The sequence below is a fragment of the Pyrus communis genome, chromosome 13 (genome assembly GCF_041283825.1).
Source record: "Pyrus communis isolate YQ-2024b chromosome 13, ASM4128382v1, whole genome shotgun sequence".
NCBI lineage: Eukaryota > Viridiplantae > Streptophyta > Magnoliopsida > Rosales > Rosaceae > Pyrus > Pyrus communis.
Genome location: NC_142577.1, coordinates 24,995,536 through 25,012,869, shown reverse-complemented (window position 1 = coordinate 25,012,869; position 17,334 = coordinate 24,995,536). Strand labels below are relative to the sequence as shown.

Here is a 17,334-nt window from a genome sequence, read left to right as displayed (position 1 = left end):
CTTCTCAACCCATCAACCCAACTAAAATTGCTTGGGTCCAAAAACAACTGCTAAGATAATAAGATTTATAAACAATGCTGGGCATAAAGTTAACTAGTTAAGTGGTGGCAAACATATGAGAAAAACTTGGATAGGTCAGTCGAAAGATTGATAGTCAAACGCTTTTACAAGGGAGTGAGCCCTTCTCTATACGAAAAAAACATACCATAATATTTTTGTGAGAGTGGCTTTGACTAGACCTTACTGAAGTTTTTCTCTGGACATATTCTTAGAGTGGTTGTTCATGGTATTCAGCATCACTGCAACAGTAAAAAGGGGAGTGAAAACAAAAACAATAAAAGTAAAAACAAAAGAAAGAATACAGAGGTTAAGAAGAGGGGAAGCATCGTAGGAGAGCATAAGGGGAGAGTCATATTCTTTTAACTTTTACATAAACAAATAAAAAGGCAGTCCACTGATGAGAAGTTGCATGGAGTTCATCTTCCTAGTTTTTTAGACACCAATCATGCTCACCCTCTATTTTAGTAAATTATTGTAGAATTTCTAAGTGGGCATTTCCTTTTAGAGCCATTGAGTTTTTATTTCTTCGAAGTCCTTTTCTACCCCACTCTCCCAAAAGTATGCCTTTAAAGGCTTATAATCCCCTAAAGTTTTTGAGAGATGTAGGAGAAAAATATTGAAGGTTAATGGCTCACCCACTAATTAATGAGGTTCAAACATGTATTTAGGCTCACGCCATTATTTGCATTTTTGTATGACACAAAGTGGAGGAGGAACTTACATATAATGAGAATATCACTACCATTGCGGTCATCTTTTAAATCAATAATGACTGTCATGTAATAAAGTTAAAATACATGATAGTGTATGGATTAGTCTGAGAAATTGACACTACATATCACGAACAATGTGCACGATATTTTTAAGTCAATCACCCACTCAGGGGTGAATCCACCTTTGAGACAAGGTGGGTCAGCTGACTCCTCCAAGTTCATAAATCCTCCATGAAAGAGTTGGGTGCTGCCCTTTGAAAATTTGAGATGCCCTTGAAAGGTGTCCTCCAACTGCTCGATGAATTGCCTTATGAGCATTGGGCATGGTAGCTGTTAGCCTCATGCCTATGTATGCTTTGCTATGGGCCCTTTCGATAGGCACACTCGGTATATGTTAGCATTTGTCGCCATGCTTGCTTAAAAGTTATTGACGTCAATCAATATGCTCACTCGAAAGTTGTTGGTATTTGTTGACATGCATGCAATATGACTTGGAAAATGACCCCAGGCCTATCACGACTCGATGAAATGCCAATTTGGTAATTATTTTGTACAAAATATTTTGCTACTTGCGTTATTCTTATTGTTTCATTATGTTGTATGTATGACAACGCATGATTAACTTAAGATATTGTCATAGTAATAAATATATCGCGATCGTATGTATGTGCATATATATATATATATATATATATATATATATATATATATATATATATATATATATGCAAGTGTCTCTTTCACAAAGTGCGCAAGGAAATCTTGTTCTTGCTGGGTTGCTGGTTAAGAAACTTAATTAAGTGATCATTGGCACAAATTAAACCATCTTTTAAATTAAATGGAGTTTCAGAAAAGATGCCACTTTATTTTGCACCAATATGGTGCAAATGGCACTATACTAGCTTCAATATTTTTCTGCTTAGGGGCATCGTGGCCTCAATTAACGATAATGATTAGCCCGTCTTAATCTTAAATATTTCAAGAAATCTGCAAACTCTGCCATTACTTTTTTTTTAAGCATGAATCCTCTTATGTCACTGAGTGCATGTCATCTATCTAGTGGCCTTGTTAGCTATTGGAGTGATTAGAAAGTAGATTCAGGACTAATTCTTTTGTTAAAAGTTAGATGTTCCTTCGAGATTAATTAGCATCATAACGTTCCTTAATTGTGATGTTAAACTTAATGTGGGTTAGAATCTCTATAGTTTCATGTTTAAAACACGACAAAAAACCAAGAGTGAAAACCACGCACTAATGAAATGGAGACAAAACACACTGCATGTGTAAACTGATTGCTAATGTCAATGTAAACAACACAAGGATGTTTTGTCCTTCTCTTATTGCATTTGAGTTATTTAATACTAGTGAGATGAGAGATTTTTTAAAATAACCGGAACAGGGAGTGGTACGCCACATTATTATACAATTGGAGATTTTTTTTTTTTTTTTTCAAGTGCCCCTTTAATTGTATAATGAGATAGATGTACTTCCCCGTGTTCCAGTCACTTTGAAAATCTCTCTACAGTGAAAGGTTACAGGACATTCTTACATGTAACTAGGGATACATGTTCAAGTTTCTATTCATTTGTTACATGATCAATTCACGTGACAAGTGAAATAGCAACTTAGGTAATACATGATATGAATATAGAGATATATTTTTGACTACTCTCAAGTATTTTCTTGAAAGCCTATGCTAATTAATCAAGACTAATTTTTTTTGGTGTATTTTTGTTCACCACCCTCAAGTGATAGTAATGCTCACCAACCTACCTATTATCATTGAATGAATTTAAATTTTGAGGTTTATGTCTGTCCACTACACATATTTTAATATTTAAACTATCCAATAGTAATAAATAGAGTATTGAGCATTACCAGCACTTGAGGATGGTGAGTAAAAATATTTCCGATTTTTGGATGCCACAATGTGCCCATGCATGCATTTTCCCAAAATATTAGGTGAAACTTTACCCTAAGTACTTAGAGGTACATTAATTATATGAATTATTTGCTGAGCAATGACATTAAACAATTAAATTAACAAAAGGAGTTTTCCAAATGCTTCAACTTTCATCGAAAGGATTTGGATAATGTGTAACTTGTCAAGAACGTGCATGCTTTACAAACACTGGTTGGAAGAATTAAAAGGTCAAATACTGTGAGTTTGGTGCCGAATGGATTTCAGTTGTCTTCAAGTTCAGATGGCCTTGGCTTTTTGTCCAACCACTACAAAGTATCCTTCAAACAACTTTTCATCTTTGTCTCTCAAATGGATTCCACGTGCCCTCAAACCCTTGTTTTCTTTATCCAATATGCATCAACTTCAAATATTTTTTACCAAAAAATTAAAAACATGAACTCCAATTTGTTCTATCACCTTCCTCTCAAGTCTACGAGGATAAATAATATATTTTTTGCTCAACAAAAAGGGCGGCTTTGCCTTTTCTTTTCTTGCCTTTCGGCCTTGAGTCTTGGCACAAAATGCAATATTGTAAATGATCTTAGATGACAAGTACAAAGGAGTCCTAGCACATAAAATAATCTCGTTAAATTATTTTTGACATGTGACTATAATACCCTGTAACTTTAATTGATTTTAATTCAATTAGAGTTTCTCTAAACTAAAACATCGTGAATATTGATCCTAAGCTTGTAATAATGTGAAACAATTGTCATTTTGGCTCACTCCGTCATAATTTCCATCTATTTTTGCTCATTTAAACTTTTTATTTTGGATGGAAATTCTAACGGATCAAGTTAGCGAAAATGACCATTGCTCCACATTATAACAAGTTCAGGGACCAATACTGACGCATTTTAGTTTAGGGACCAAAGCTTCAGTTGTGCAAAATTCAGGACCATTACTCCAATTCTCTAAATCAAATCTAGTAGAATTATACTTTGGTGTGTAGTTACAATACTCAGTGACTATAAATTATTGAAATATTTATGGAATAAATAAAATGGATAAAGAATTAAGATTTTTTTAATTTAAATCTTACTCATGCATTTGATGTTGCATTGAACTATAATGTGACATCGTAGATGTTACCCATGCTTTGTGTCCCTTTGAAATTGATGCATTAAGCTACCTATGTGTCCTTTACAAGATGCCCTTGTTCATTCAAAACATTTTTTCACAAAGCATACACCACCATCCCCACCTTTAGATTCTACTTCTTTTATCTGGTATACCTAAGATTCCACCCCCAATTTTTCGAAGTTACCATATGTAACATTCCACATCGATCAATGGAGAGGGGGTGATGTGCCTTATATGTGCATGCCCACCTCTATATAGCACGAGGCCTTTTGGGAACTCACTGACTTTGAGTTCCATCGGAACTTCAAAGTTAAGCCCCTCGGGCAAGAGCATGGATGGGTGACCCACTGGGAAGTTCTCGTGTGAGTTCCCAGAAATAAAACCGTGAGGGTATGACCCAAAGCAGACAATATCGTGCTACGACGAAACCGGTCTAGGATGTGTCACCGTACTTTTCTCAATTTCCCATATTCTTTTTGGATACCAATGGTGAAACTTGTTTATGTTTCAGCTATATACAGAATCATAACTGACAATAGATGGTTGATGAACCAAAATTTTGTGCCTAGTGCCCTCCGATTTTATCTTGATTCAAACTTTGTCGTTCTATTGGGAAACACTAAGCAGAAATTAGACAACATATAAACTACCATATAGTACTCCTTTAATATTCCTCAATTTTTATTGTTAATTAAAAGCATGTAACTGAATTTATTTAGTATGAGACATTTAAATATAATACATAACATATAAACCTAGTGGTCCTTAACTTCTTTTAATATACGCTTTTTTTGTTTCTTTTTAAAAAAATGAATAAATTGATGGTAAGTTACGGTTATTTATCCATTTCAGAAGTCGGGAAGACTCATGCTTTTTTAATATACGCTAATGTTTGTTTTGATTAATTTTTTTTGCAACTCATTAATTTGCACATTTTTCTCTCTCTATATATTTCTGGGACATTTAGATCTGGATCCAAAAAATCAATTAGGTTAAGTCCAATATTATCTTTTCTCTATTTTTATTTTTTATACTCATTTTATATTTTGTAAAAATATTAGAGATAAATTAAAATCTTCTAATTTCAATAAATCTACTTAATATCTTCTAACAAAAAATTAATATACTAATAGAAATACATCCACAGAACATACGACCATAACTCCAATAACAAATATACCAATATATATTATACCTTTAACCGAGATATCAAACCTTACTAAAATGTACAAAAACATAGTATACTTACAAGCAAGACAAATTAATCTGTGATTGGTTGATTATAAAAAAAAGAATTGTCATATAGGTAGATAAATAAAATTAACTTATGATATAAGTTGATTATAAAATTTTAGAGCAATAGGAAAAACAAAAATAACATGAAAAAAAGAAGAAGAAATAATTAAAGAGATAGTTAGAAAAAAAATTTAATTTGTCTACTAAATTTTAGGGAACTTTAACGAAAAGCTCCTGGTACTGTTAATTTTAACGAAAAACCACATTTTTACACTAAAAAGTCAATTCTGATACTATTCACTTTATCCTTTATTTTTGTTCTTATCGTTAAAATTCAAAGTTTTCAAGCCATTTTAATTATTTTTCTTTAAATTTTAATCATTAAAAAGATAATTATTGATAATAAAATAAGGCCTAAACTTAAAGAATTAGACTTATTTTAATAAATTCGAGTATTCTTAATATTGGGTAAAAAAATTGTAACTTACATAAACATTCCTAATCCAAAAAAGTAATAGAAACTAACGTGAACAACGCTGACCGTTAAGTTATCCGGCGCCAAATATTCGTTGGTTCCCTCTCTGTCAAAAAATCCAAAGAAGCCATTTTTAAAAATTTGGAGACACTCCGAAGCTATATAATCTCATTCGAGCTGTAAGTCCCCACGCTACCCCTCCCACTTCAATCTTAACTCTTCCTCCTTCCATTAACTTTTTCTCAATGGAGAGTAGCTTCTCTTCTCCCCGAAACGATACTTTTCCGGCTGGCCTTCGGGTCCTCGTCGTCGACGACGATCCCACTTGGCTTAAGATCTTAGAAAAGATGCTCAAGAGGTGCTCCTACGAAGGTTGTTTCACGCTATCTCAGTTTTCTCACTGTTCCTCTGTTTCGATCACTCTTTAAAGTTCAACCTTTGTTTTTTTTATTTCTTCTCTATATTCTGGAAATTCATGGGTTTCCTGAATGTTTTTGGTGTTTTTGGAGATGGGTTTTTGAGTTGTGGGTTAATTTTGGTGGTTTCTTACTTATGAGTGGAATTTTGATCATATTTGGTAATTTAACCACTGTGTTTGTTGAAGGCAAGGATTTTTAATCTTCCCAGAAGCAGCAATTTAGTTATCGATTTTTCGATTTAAGTAAACGGATTAGCAGAATGATCAGGGTTTAGTTGCAATAGAGTATTTGATTGTCTTTACAGGCTGCTATGCAGGAGGATAATGATAATGTGTTTCCGTTAATTAGTTAGTTTAATCAAATGTTAAATACTTTATTCTGTATCAAATATAAACACGTAAAGGTGATGGATTTCAGATAACTGGAGTATTCTTTGGTGCCTCTGGTAGTGTACCTGTAGAATTATTACTCTGATCAGTTGTATGGACAACTTGCTGAAGTTAAATACTGTCCAAATCTTGCTGTCATGCTTGGATTTCAGGTTTTATGCGCCGTGTCGCGCATTTTCCTTTCGATGTTTGTTTCAACTACGCTAATCAAAGGCCATTTTTAGTCTATTTATGATCCTTGCTCAATAAATTTTCGTGGTACTTCATATGGGGAACTGAAGTAGTTACTTTGGTTATGTTGGGGGATATTCTCATGTATGATTACTTGTACATGATCTAAACAAGTAAAGAAGTCTTCCATTATTCATATAGAAAAGGAAATCCGTTTGTCTTACGGAATTTTGTTTTTGTCCGACTGTTAAACACGATGCTTTGCCCGGTCTGATAATATAATCAGCTTTCGAATGATAACAGCATCAATTAATTTTCATTATTTCTGAAGTTTTTTCCCTCCCTTTTTTGTCTGTGTTTCAGTGACTACATGTGGTTTGGCAAGAGATGCTTTGCACTTGCTTCGCCAAAAGAAAGATGGATATGACATTGTTATCAGTGATGTGAACATGCCTGACATGGATGGTTTTAGACTTCTCGAGCATGTAGGACTTGAGATGGATCTTCCAGTTATTAGTCAGTACTCTGCCGTTGACCAATAAAGCTTTGTCTTCAAAATAAAAACGTCTATCACCACTTAATTTCTGACATATCATATCCGTTTTACCTGTGCAGTGATGTCTGTTGATGGAGAAACGAGTAGGGTTATGAGAGGAGTTCAACATGGAGCATGTGATTATCTTCTTAAGCCGATAAGAATGAAAGAACTGAGTAATATATGGCAGCATGTCTTTAGAAAGAAGATACATGAGATAAGAGACATTGAGAGTCATGAAAGCTTGGAGGGTATTCAGCTTATAAGAAGTGGATCAGATCAGTATGATGAGGGCTACTTTCTCAGCGCAGATGACCTCACTTCATCGAGAAAAAGAAAGGATGTCGATAACAAATACGATGACAAAGACTTTGCTGATTTTTCATCTACAAAAAAGGCTAGAGTTGTTTGGTCCGTAGATCTTCATCAGAAATTTGTAAAAGCAGTACACCATATTGGATTTGACAGTAAGTAAATTCCTTGCTTATGAAGCTAGGTTTTTGGATCAGCATCATGAACTATAAGTCTGAATACATTTTGTGTTCCTTTTCAATAATATCGCCACCAACTTTATTATGTTTCTACAGAGCGATGATGTGTAATGTCTGTTTGGCAGAAGTTGGTCCGAAGAAAATACTTGACCTGATGAACGTGCCTTGGTTGACAAGGGAAAATGTTGCTAGCCACTTGCAGGTAAATACCTCACCTTTAAGTACTCTTCCTGATAAAATCTGAAACTTTTATGCAGTAGGATTTGTACACCGCCATACTTTCATTACGGTTAGGGCTGGAAAAAAATCCCAAAAATCCCAAACCAAACAGAAAAAATCCCGATCCCAAACCAAAAAAATCCCAAACCAAAATTCCTGAAATTTTCGGTATGTCATCCCGAACCAAACCGAAATTTTCGGTATGGGATTCGGTATTGCATCTCCATTTTTTCGGTATTCCCATACCGAATCGAAATAAATATTATATATATATATTATTTTTTAATTATAAGAGAATTATTTCAACCGTTCATTGTTTTAGATTTAATCTGTGCCGTTCATTTGTTTTTAGGTTAGATCCCCCATTTCAATTTTCACCTCTGTTCCATTTCCATACTTCCAGCTAGGGGTGGTTCGGTATGGGATCCCATACCGAAACCCTTGTCCTGATTCCCAAACCGAAATTTTTGGGAATCCCAAATTCAATACCAATCCCAAACCAAATTTTCAGGAATCCCGAAATAATTTCGGGATTTCGGGACAAATCGGGAATCCCGAAATGCTTTTGGGCTTTTGGACTAAAATTTGACATATTATGTATAATTAACACCTGCACAAAAATGTATAATTAACCGTATGTATAATTAAACGTATGTCTATCATAGTTTGGATTCATGCACTTTATCTCTTCCCTGGTTGGACTCCCCAAAACCTGCACAAAAATGTATAATTAACCGTATGTCTATTCATTCCTCTTTTCATAATTGTGGAAATTTGAAAACATGGAAACAACAGCTTCTTAAAGACTAGAGAACTGTAGACTTTTAAATCATAGAAGATTTCACCACCAAAAAAAATGATGACATTCTAAGGAGTAATAGTTTATAATAGTTGATTGAACCTAGGATGACCAAAATCAACCCAAAAAGAGTCAAGGCGAACTCATATACTCAAACCTGATGGTTTTGTTTTATAGTTTTAATTTGATATTCAAAGTTCGCTAAATAAATACACAATGGCAATCTACACAGAACTAGATTGACATCCTCACCTTAATTATCTCAACTAGTATTTGGCTACTTTAAAGATTTCTCCTCGGCTTCCTTTAGTTGCACCAACTGTACTTCACAGAAACATAACACCTCAGAAAGTTAGACTGAATGACAGATGAAGATAGAGATAAACAGATAAATAGAGAGACAGCAAGAAAGAGATAACTAACCAATTGATCAAACTTAGGCTTGTACTGAGGTGTGACTGTGTCTACATACTTTGGGATTTCAACGCCTGCAACAATTTTGTTGTTTTACTTTTAGATAAGAAATATGCATACGAAAGTGACAATATAAATAAGCAAACTAAACAAGGCTAAATGCTAATACTCCGGCATTGTTTCTCTCTCTCTCTCTCTCTCTCTCTCTCTCTCTCTCTCTAGTATACACTATACACCCATCATTCTTATCAACTCAGCTAACTACACAAGTTTGATAAACACCAACTCATCAAGAAAGAGTGTCTGATTTTATATCGTTAATCAAGCACTGAAAGTATCGTGGTTACTAAACATATGAGAATAGAACCACAAATTCAAATTTAAACAATAGCACTACAACGTCTTATTTATTGGGCACAAGATATTTCTCAAAAGACTACAAATCGTTATCAAATACCACGTGCCAAGTTTTCAGCTCAAAGTAAGATGCAATTGCATGAAACAAAACAAAATAACACAGGCATTACACTTGTTGAATGCATCCATTCATCAAGTCAGAAGACATACTGTCATAAGCCTCCTTGTGTAATGAGAATCGGGTCTCGGTTGGTGGATATGTGCAAGGAGGCTTATGACAGTATGTCTTCTGACTTGATGAATGGATGCATTCAACAAGTGTAATGCCTGTGTTATTTTGTTTTGTTTCATGCAATTGCATCTTGCTTTGAGCTGAAAACTTGGCACGTGGTATTTGATAACGATTTGTAGTCTTTTGAGAAATATCTTGTGCCCAATAAATAAGACGTTGTAGTGCTATTGTTTAAATTTGAATTTGTGGTTCTATTCTCTTTAGTAACCACGATACTTTCAGTGCTTGATTAACGATATAAAATCAGACACTCTTTCTTGATGAGTTGGTGTTTATCAAACTTGTGTAGTTAGCTGAGTTGATAAGAATGATGGGTGTATAGTGTATACTAGAGAGAGAGAGAGAGAGAGAGAGAGAGAGAGAGAGAAACAATGCCGAGTATTAGCATTTAGCCTTGTTTAGTTTGCTTATTTATATTGTCACTTTCGTATGCATATTTCTTATCTAAAAGTAAAACAACAAAATTGTTGCAGGCGTTGAAATCCCAAAGTATGTAGACACAGTCACACCTCAGTACAAGCCTAAGTTTGATCAATTGGTTAGTTATCTCTTTCTTGCTGTCTCTCTATTTATCTGTTTATCTCTATCTTCATCTGTCATTCAGTCTAACTTTCTGAGGTGTTATGTTTCTGTGAAGTACAGTTGGTGCAACTAAAGGAAGCCGAGGAGAAATCTTTAAAGTAGCCAAATACTAGTTGAGATAATTAAGGTGAGGATGTCAATCTAGTTCTGTGTAGATTGCCATTGTGTATTTATTTAGCGAACTTTGAATATCAAATTAAAACTATAAAACAAAACCATCAGGTTTGAGTATATGAGTTCGCCTTGACTCTTTTTGGGTTGATTTTGGTCATCCTAGGTTCAATCAACTATTATAAACTATTACTCCTTAGAATGTCATCATTTTTTTTGGTGGTGAAATCTTCTATGATTTAAAAGTCTACAGTTCTCTAGTCTTTAAGAAGCTGTTGTTTCCATGTTTTCAAATTTCCACAATTATGAAAAGAGGAATGAATAGACATACGGTTAATTATACATTTTTGTGCAGGTTTTGGGGAGTCCAACCAGGGAAGAGATAAAGTGCATGAATCCAAACTATGATAGACATACGGTTAATTATACATACGGTTAATTATACATTTTTGTGCAGGTGTTAATTATACATAATATGTCAAATTTTAGTCCAAAAGCCCAAAAGCATTTCGTGATTCCCGATTTGTCCCGAAATCCCGAAATTATTTCGGGATTCCCTAAAATTTGGTTTGGGATTGGTATTGAATTTGGGATTCCCAAAAATTTCGGTTTGGGAATCGGGACAAGGGTTTCGGTATGGGATCCCATACCGAACCACCCCTAATTACGGTGTAACTTGGTAGCCGGAATACATGGCAATCGATAATTTTGTTTTGCAATAATATATATGCACACGCGCGCGCACACACACAGATATATATATATATATATATATATAAAATATGTACACACACACACACACACACAAATATAGTGACAACATACATTGCTCCCATTCCCTTGATCTCAGTCGGATTTGTCAAATTCACTGACACTTGTAAGGACTTATAGTTCACGATGCTTATCACTGAAGTAATTGAACTCATAGTCTCTCTTGTAACAAAATGGCTAATAAAAGCTAAAGTGTAATAGATAATATGGTTACATCGCATGATTATTCTCACCGAGAAAGTTCATGTGCAGAAGTACCGGCTCTACTTGAGTAGGCTGCAGAAAGAGAATGAACTTAAATCTTCTTGTGGGGGGATGAAGCATTCCGACTATTCCTCAAAAGATGCTCAAGGAAGTTTTGGCCTTCAGAACTCGATCAGCATCCAACAAAGTGATGTTGCACATGGCAGCTTCAAAGTTTCTGGCGATAACTTAGTTTCCCAGAGAGTGGGTACGAAGAGCCACGAGAGTGACATAGAGGGGATTGTTTCAGAGCCTATGGCAGAACCTAAGAAAGGTTCGAACGGAAATATTCCTGATTCTCAGAAGACCAGGAGTCCACAGATGGACTTCAATAATTCTTACGCAGAAACCAAAAAAGGTTTGATTGGCAATGTTCCTGATTCTCAGAACATTAGAACTCCGCAGGTGCGCCCCAGTCATTCAATTGCATCGGTGGAATCTGAAGTAGACTTCACTGAATTTGAATCCGCTATTCCAACAAAGTATTCTTGGAATGAAATTCAATTGAATAAAAAGCAGAAGCCACTTATTCAGTTAAATAGTGGATTCAACAAGCCACCACTGCCCGGTCCACACAGCCATTTCCAAGTTGATCAAGTACAATCAATTCCTTCCATTAGTTCAAGACCTTCTATCACGGAGGAAGATGTAACTGGCCCTGCTAAGAGTAAGCCTTCGTATTCTGAGTGCATAAATACTCAGGGTAGCCATGTAAGTCCAACAATAAGCGCAACAGACTCCTTTCCTGATCAAATCAAGAGCTGTCTGGTAAACCATCAAGTTTCTGAGGCCATTTCAACTAGTACAGCAGACATGGAGTACCAGGGCTTCAACTTGAACTGCATTACTGATTTGGAATCCGCCCAAAGGAACCTAATCGTGGGAAGTGCATCGCCTTTTGCTTCTTTGGATGACGGCTTTCAAATTTGTTGGTATCAAGGTGATTGTTATGGCATGAATCTTGGACTTCAAGATATAGAGTTCCCGGAGTACAATGATCCTGCACTTGTTTCTGAAGTTCCCGCTCACTTGTATGATGCATTGAGATTTGATTTTCCATATGAGCCATCAGAATATTCTGTCATAGGTCAAGGTCTATTCATATCATGAACTCCCCCTGCACGGCACTGTTCTTTTGTGCAACTTCAACGAAGAATGATCTGTTGCTATTTCCGTTTTGATAAGCCAGTATAAGTTGAATATCTAATATATCTCTGACCGGTTTGGATTTGAATGTCGAAATGTTTATCACGAGTGACGGAAAACCATAGCATAATAAGCTTTCTTCTTGAAATTTGATGAGATGTGCACTAGATTTCTTGTATCTATATGCATGTGGAGAATCCATGCCAGAATGGTTTTTTGTTAAGTCTGTACCTCTGCATAAAACTCATTGTTCTCTCCTCGCAAGTTATGAAACGAGAAATTTAATTAACAAAATGGAAAAAATATCGAGAAATAATTCGAAAAGGAGAAGAAAGAAGAAGCTGTCTACATGGAGCAACCAAAATATGTAATCATTCCTAACTTTTGTATATTGATCTATTTACAGTCACCCAAAAGAACAAAAGAAGCAACGTAGAAATGAAAGATAAACCCTACAAAATTTCACTTCTAACAGAAAGACCTCAGCAAAATGCCCCGTTCCCCGAAAGAAAACCATACTATCCTCGCATACTAATTTTCTTTCCCCATATTTCGTATTACAGAAAGTAGTTGTGGCCCTTCTGGGTGGTAACCGGCCTTTTCTTTTCCTTTTTCTTTTCGTTCAGAGGGTGTCAACCGGCTGAGTCAATCAATCTCCATGCATATCCCTAAGCTAGACACCCTCAACTCAGGATATTGGGAGGAGAATTCTCGTGAGCATTCTTCTTTGAAAGAGAAGGCACCATTCGATATGTGCTCAAATTGTATTTTTGTGTGACACACTTGGAGCTGTGAGAATTGACAAAAGGTCGAGAGCTTGAGTCCAGAATTTTGATGGCAGTAGAGTGCCTCCCAAGTTTGGGTGACCGAGACTGTGACATAGGAATCTGCAAGAAATATATGTCCACCATTAATAAAAAAGAATACATTTAGAGGGATAAAATGGAAAAGGTTCCGAGGGGAGAGTGGCAGTCTTCATTGCCTCAGAAACTAAAATTGCAGTAGAAACTTTCCAAAGACTACTGAAAGCATTCAGTGCATGCTCTAATACATATACAAAGTTCGGAAGAAAATGTGTGTACCTTGTTCAAGTGATTACTTGACAATTGTAGTCCTGAGGACAGATCTTGGTTTTGTTTCGCTTTTAAGGCAGTGCTCTGGTGTAGTTTATTAACATCACCCACTGCTTTTTCCTGCATAACATTTTCTTTCTTTTAAGTATACTTATAAATGGTTTGATAACAATACAAGGGTATAGAACATTACAGGATTCAACTCGCATTGCCCCGTCACACATGTTTTATACGACTTGCTCTGTTAGCAAAACTCGAATGAGAAGAAACCCCTTATCTAAATGCATAGATCAAAGGAAAGTTATTGTGTCGAAAATACCAAGATTTTCATAAGAAACTAACCCTTTTATTAGATCTCAGTTGCAGCAGCTTATGTTCAGCCTCCTTGGCATTTTTCTTCTCTTCCAGCCTCTGATAGAACTGGTGCAGGAAAAGAAAAAGAAATTTCTCTTAGCAAAGAAACACACAAATACTTAATGAACCATGGTACAATAAGGAAGGAACTAAAAATATGATAATCGATCGAGTCTTGCCTCTTTACGCTTTTCTGCTCTTTCTTCACTCTTCAATCTAAAAGGACATGATACAATAGGGGGTCGTGGTTTACTTCCATTTGCGGTAGAAGATTGGCTGCCAAACAATCAGTTATTAAGAATAATCATAACCATAAGTTATGAAAGCATTGGTGGTTCCTTTTAAAGCTAGTCCACTAACTATTTTAGTCCAATAATCCAGAACATTATACAAATACAAGTTCATAGAGTTTGTTAAGTAATTAAAAAAATAACAGAAAAAGAGTTATTAGTTCCTGAAAAATTAAATGAAAATAAATAAAACATATAGCCATGTCGGTAGCAAAGTCCTTACTCTTTTGAGGAGGATATCCATTTCCCATCTCCAATTGGTCCAGCTACTGACTTATTCAGTAATGTTTTTGCCCTGGAAGCAATATAATTGATCGCATAAATTAAAGTACTCAATGCATGTATAAATAGCACAAATCTTAAGCGAGTATGTAATGGACTCAGACATTTGCGATCATGTGAGTAGAAAGCAGAATACCTTCTATCTTTGGACCATGGGTCTACTGAAGACTGCATTAATACCCCGCCAACAGATGCCTGAAGTTGGCAAATAAAACTAGGTGTCACATTAGACACAAATCAAATGAATGAAGAATAAATAATAAGATTAAATGGTAAGAATTCGTACCCTAATAGCAGTTCGTCGATGAGAAGCCGGATTATTTATGGAGATATCAAGTTTAGTTGTGTTACTTCTCGAATTTCTGGTCTTCTCAACAACTGGTGAAGTTCTTTTACTGGCTTCATTTTCGCCCCCATGAGAAGTGAAATGCATTGACATGTGGAGAGATTTTGCAGTCAAACTCCTCTTGTCAACTAAGTCTGATGAAACCTTCTTACCCATTTGAGTGGCATTTTTCCTGTTTATGGTTTGCACATGAATTGCTTGTTTGGCAGGAGACGGTGGTACCTTGGGTGCTCTACCTTTTGTGGATAACCTTGGGGAAGAGTTCATCAATCTTTTCTTGCTCATTGAAGCAAGATTCTCCTCACCGGAAGCTTCCTGGAGGATCTGTGAGATGGCAACAGTTAGTGTGGTGAGAAAAAGTGGTCAAGCAATTGCAACTTACTTAAAAACAGGTCAAAGCCCAACAATTTACCGTATTTGGCATCTTCTCTTCTAGGGTGGCAACAATCTCATTTTGGTCCTTGCCATTTTCAAACTGGTTCGATATTTCAACGTGAATAGGACTTTCCAAATTCACACTTGCTTCAATCACTGCTTCTGCTCCGTCCACCTTGGCGATATCCAAATGATTCCCTTCAACATTTTGATTATGGCTATTCATATCAGCTGAGTATACTTCTACCTCAGAATTTGGAGCAACATTTTCCTGTTCTTTATCAACGACCATCTGGCTCCCTCCATTTGCCGATTCTATGTCCATGGAGGAGCTCTCACAATTTCCGTACATAGTTACCGATGATGCTGTAACATTACAGGCACCAGCATTTGTCACCTCAAGCAAGGCTGCTGCTTTCTCGGCCGCTTTTTTCTTGTAGTGAGCTTCAAAATAAGCCTTCTTCTGAGCAACTGAGCCGGGCTTGGAGAACTTCTCGACTTCTTCTAAGTATCGATTGTGGGAAAATGCTGACCATTTCTCCCAAGCAAGAGGTTCTGACATATACCTACCGAAGGAGATCGATTCTCCTAGGCAACGAAGGGGGTCACCCTGCAATGCAAAGCACATCTCAATTTCCTCAGTGAATTCCAAAATCCTACTCGTAAAAATGTAACCAAATCATACAAGTCCATCCAAACACAAAATTCAATAATTCCAACAAGAAACTAGAGAGATACCCATATCATTTAAATCACCATGAATAAGCTCACTGCGTTAATGTAATCCCAAAAGAATGTGATGCAGGATTATGCAAGCTAAAGAACTTTAACATGAAAACGAAACTGGTTAAAAGTCTCTCTCTCTCTCTCTCTCTCTCACTCCCTCTCCTCTCTCTCACTATAATAACGCAAGATTACGAACAAACCAAACGAACCAAGAACTGAAGACATCCATTGGAAAACCGCCTAATACAACACTACGCGCACTTTATCCCCTAAAAATAACAAACGGAATAGCTCTAACAAAACCATCTTAATCCACACCACATTAACCAAAGTATTCATTTTCCCACTATTTCTCAGCAGCCAAACAAACCACAATGCGATTAAAACAAACCAATCGGATCAAGACCCATTAAAGCTTTCGAGAAAACAAGAAAAACCCATGAATCGAAAGACTTCAAGAGTCAAAGAAATGGGAGAATCCGCAGAAGGACGACTGACCTCTTTGACTTCAGTGGAACACTCAGAAGGGTCGTATAATGATCTCATCAGGCAGGCCGATTCACCCATTTCAGTGCTCTTGCTTTCTCTGGGAAAATCCTTCCAATTGGGGTCGTTTATATGGCTAGAAATTTGAATTGTGAATTGCAATTCAAGAAAGGCGCCTTATTGGGTCCATTCCATGTTTGGTTTTACAATTTTTAACCCCAAAAAATGTGCAGAAAAAAGGAAGCTTTTTTAGAGAGAGAGAGAAGGGGAGCGTGGGGTTTTGTTTGCCTTTAAAGCTTGGGTTTCTAGTTTCCTTGTTGATTTTCTTAGATGGAGTTGGAGATGGAGATGGAGATGGAGATGTCTCTCCTTTTTTCTTTTTCTTTTTTTTTCTTGGAAATTTATTTATTATTTATTCGTTAAACTGCATCAAGGGCCTCAACGTTCATATACTGGAGTGTGATATGGGACCCATTAATTGGAAGATTAAAACTTTATTTCCAACGTCTAGTTCCTTTTTTGTTGATTGACCAAATAAAAGTTCCTCTTTTTGTTAATGATGGAGAGAGTTTGAGCCACGGATCCTTCGTTTGCAGAAAGTTTGAGCCATGGATCCTTTGCATGTTGCGTCGACCCTTTTATTTTATTTTCGCGAACACTTTTTTAAATTTCAATTATGGAGAGAATTTAACACTTTAAGTTATTAATTAATGTAGATAAACGACGCATGTTGTTTGCATTTTTTTTTTTTCAATCGTAGATAGTACTAATTCGTATGAAAAATGAATCGAGCTAATGAGTAAAATTGCACTTTACTGTAACAAATTGTAAATCAAACCATATATCGTTTGATAATTGACATGTACTGACAAAATTGAAAATTCTGGTACCATATAAACCGCTCATTATTTTGTTACGTAGAGATGATTAAAC

The 17,334-nt window shown here is 35.8% G+C and overlaps 2 protein-coding genes across 3 annotated transcripts; one reads left to right on the top strand and one right to left on the bottom strand.

The window, feature by feature from the left end:
• Nucleotides 1-5,626: 5,626 nt before the first annotated feature.
• On the top strand, nucleotides 5,627-12,565 carry LOC137736484 (two-component response regulator ARR11-like). Its single transcript, XM_088683304.1, has 5 exons — nucleotides 5,627-5,902; nucleotides 6,873-7,025; nucleotides 7,125-7,511; nucleotides 7,661-7,737; nucleotides 11,333-12,565. Exons 1-5 carry the CDS (start codon nucleotides 5,776-5,778, stop codon nucleotides 12,431-12,433), a joined length of 1,845 nt encoding a protein of 614 aa, XP_088539430.1. The 5' UTR covers nucleotides 5,627-5,775; the 3' UTR covers nucleotides 12,434-12,565.
• Nucleotides 12,566-12,819: 254 nt separating this feature from the next.
• On the bottom strand, nucleotides 12,820-16,925 carry LOC137738303 (uncharacterized). 2 transcript variants are annotated; one of them, XM_088683305.1, is made up of 10 exons: nucleotides 16,414-16,925; nucleotides 15,227-15,799; nucleotides 14,755-15,138; nucleotides 14,605-14,663; nucleotides 14,410-14,481; nucleotides 14,076-14,172; nucleotides 13,885-13,962; nucleotides 13,736-13,783; nucleotides 13,552-13,662; nucleotides 12,820-13,356 (listed from the first exon to the last, which is right to left on the bottom strand). In XM_088683305.1, exons 1-10 carry the CDS (start codon nucleotides 16,480-16,482, stop codon nucleotides 13,153-13,155), a joined length of 1,695 nt encoding a protein of 564 aa, XP_088539431.1. In that variant the 5' UTR covers nucleotides 16,483-16,925; the 3' UTR covers nucleotides 12,820-13,152. The 2 variants fall into 2 exon arrangements, with proteins under 2 accessions (XP_088539431.1, XP_068334043.2); XM_068477942.2 differs by lacking the exon at nucleotides 13,736-13,783 and having other exon boundaries at nucleotides 16,414-16,822.
• Between the last annotated feature and the right edge of the window lie 409 nt (nucleotides 16,926-17,334).

Coding starts and splice junctions, on each gene's coding strand:
- LOC137736484 (XM_088683304.1), top strand. CDS start 5,776: ATGGAGAGTAGCTTCTCTTCTCCCCGAAACGATACTTTTCCGGCTGGC. Junction 5,903..6,872: donor CAAGAGGTGCTCCTACGAAG/GTTGTTTCACGC, acceptor TCTGTGTTTCAG/TGACTACATGTGGTTTGGCA. Junction 7,738..11,332: donor ATGTTGCTAGCCACTTGCAG/GTAAATACCTCA, acceptor GTTCATGTGCAG/AAGTACCGGCTCTACTTGAG.
- LOC137738303 (XM_088683305.1), bottom strand. CDS start 16,482: ATGGGTGAATCGGCCTGCCTGATGAGATCATTATACGACCCTTCTGAG. Junction 15,800..16,413: donor GTTCCACTGAAGTCAAAGAG/GTCAGTCGTCCT, acceptor TTTGCATTGCAG/GGTGACCCCCTTCGTTGCCT. Junction 14,482..14,604: donor CCATGGTCCAAAGATAGAAG/GTATTCTGCTTT, acceptor TATTGCTTCCAG/GGCAAAAACATTACTGAATA.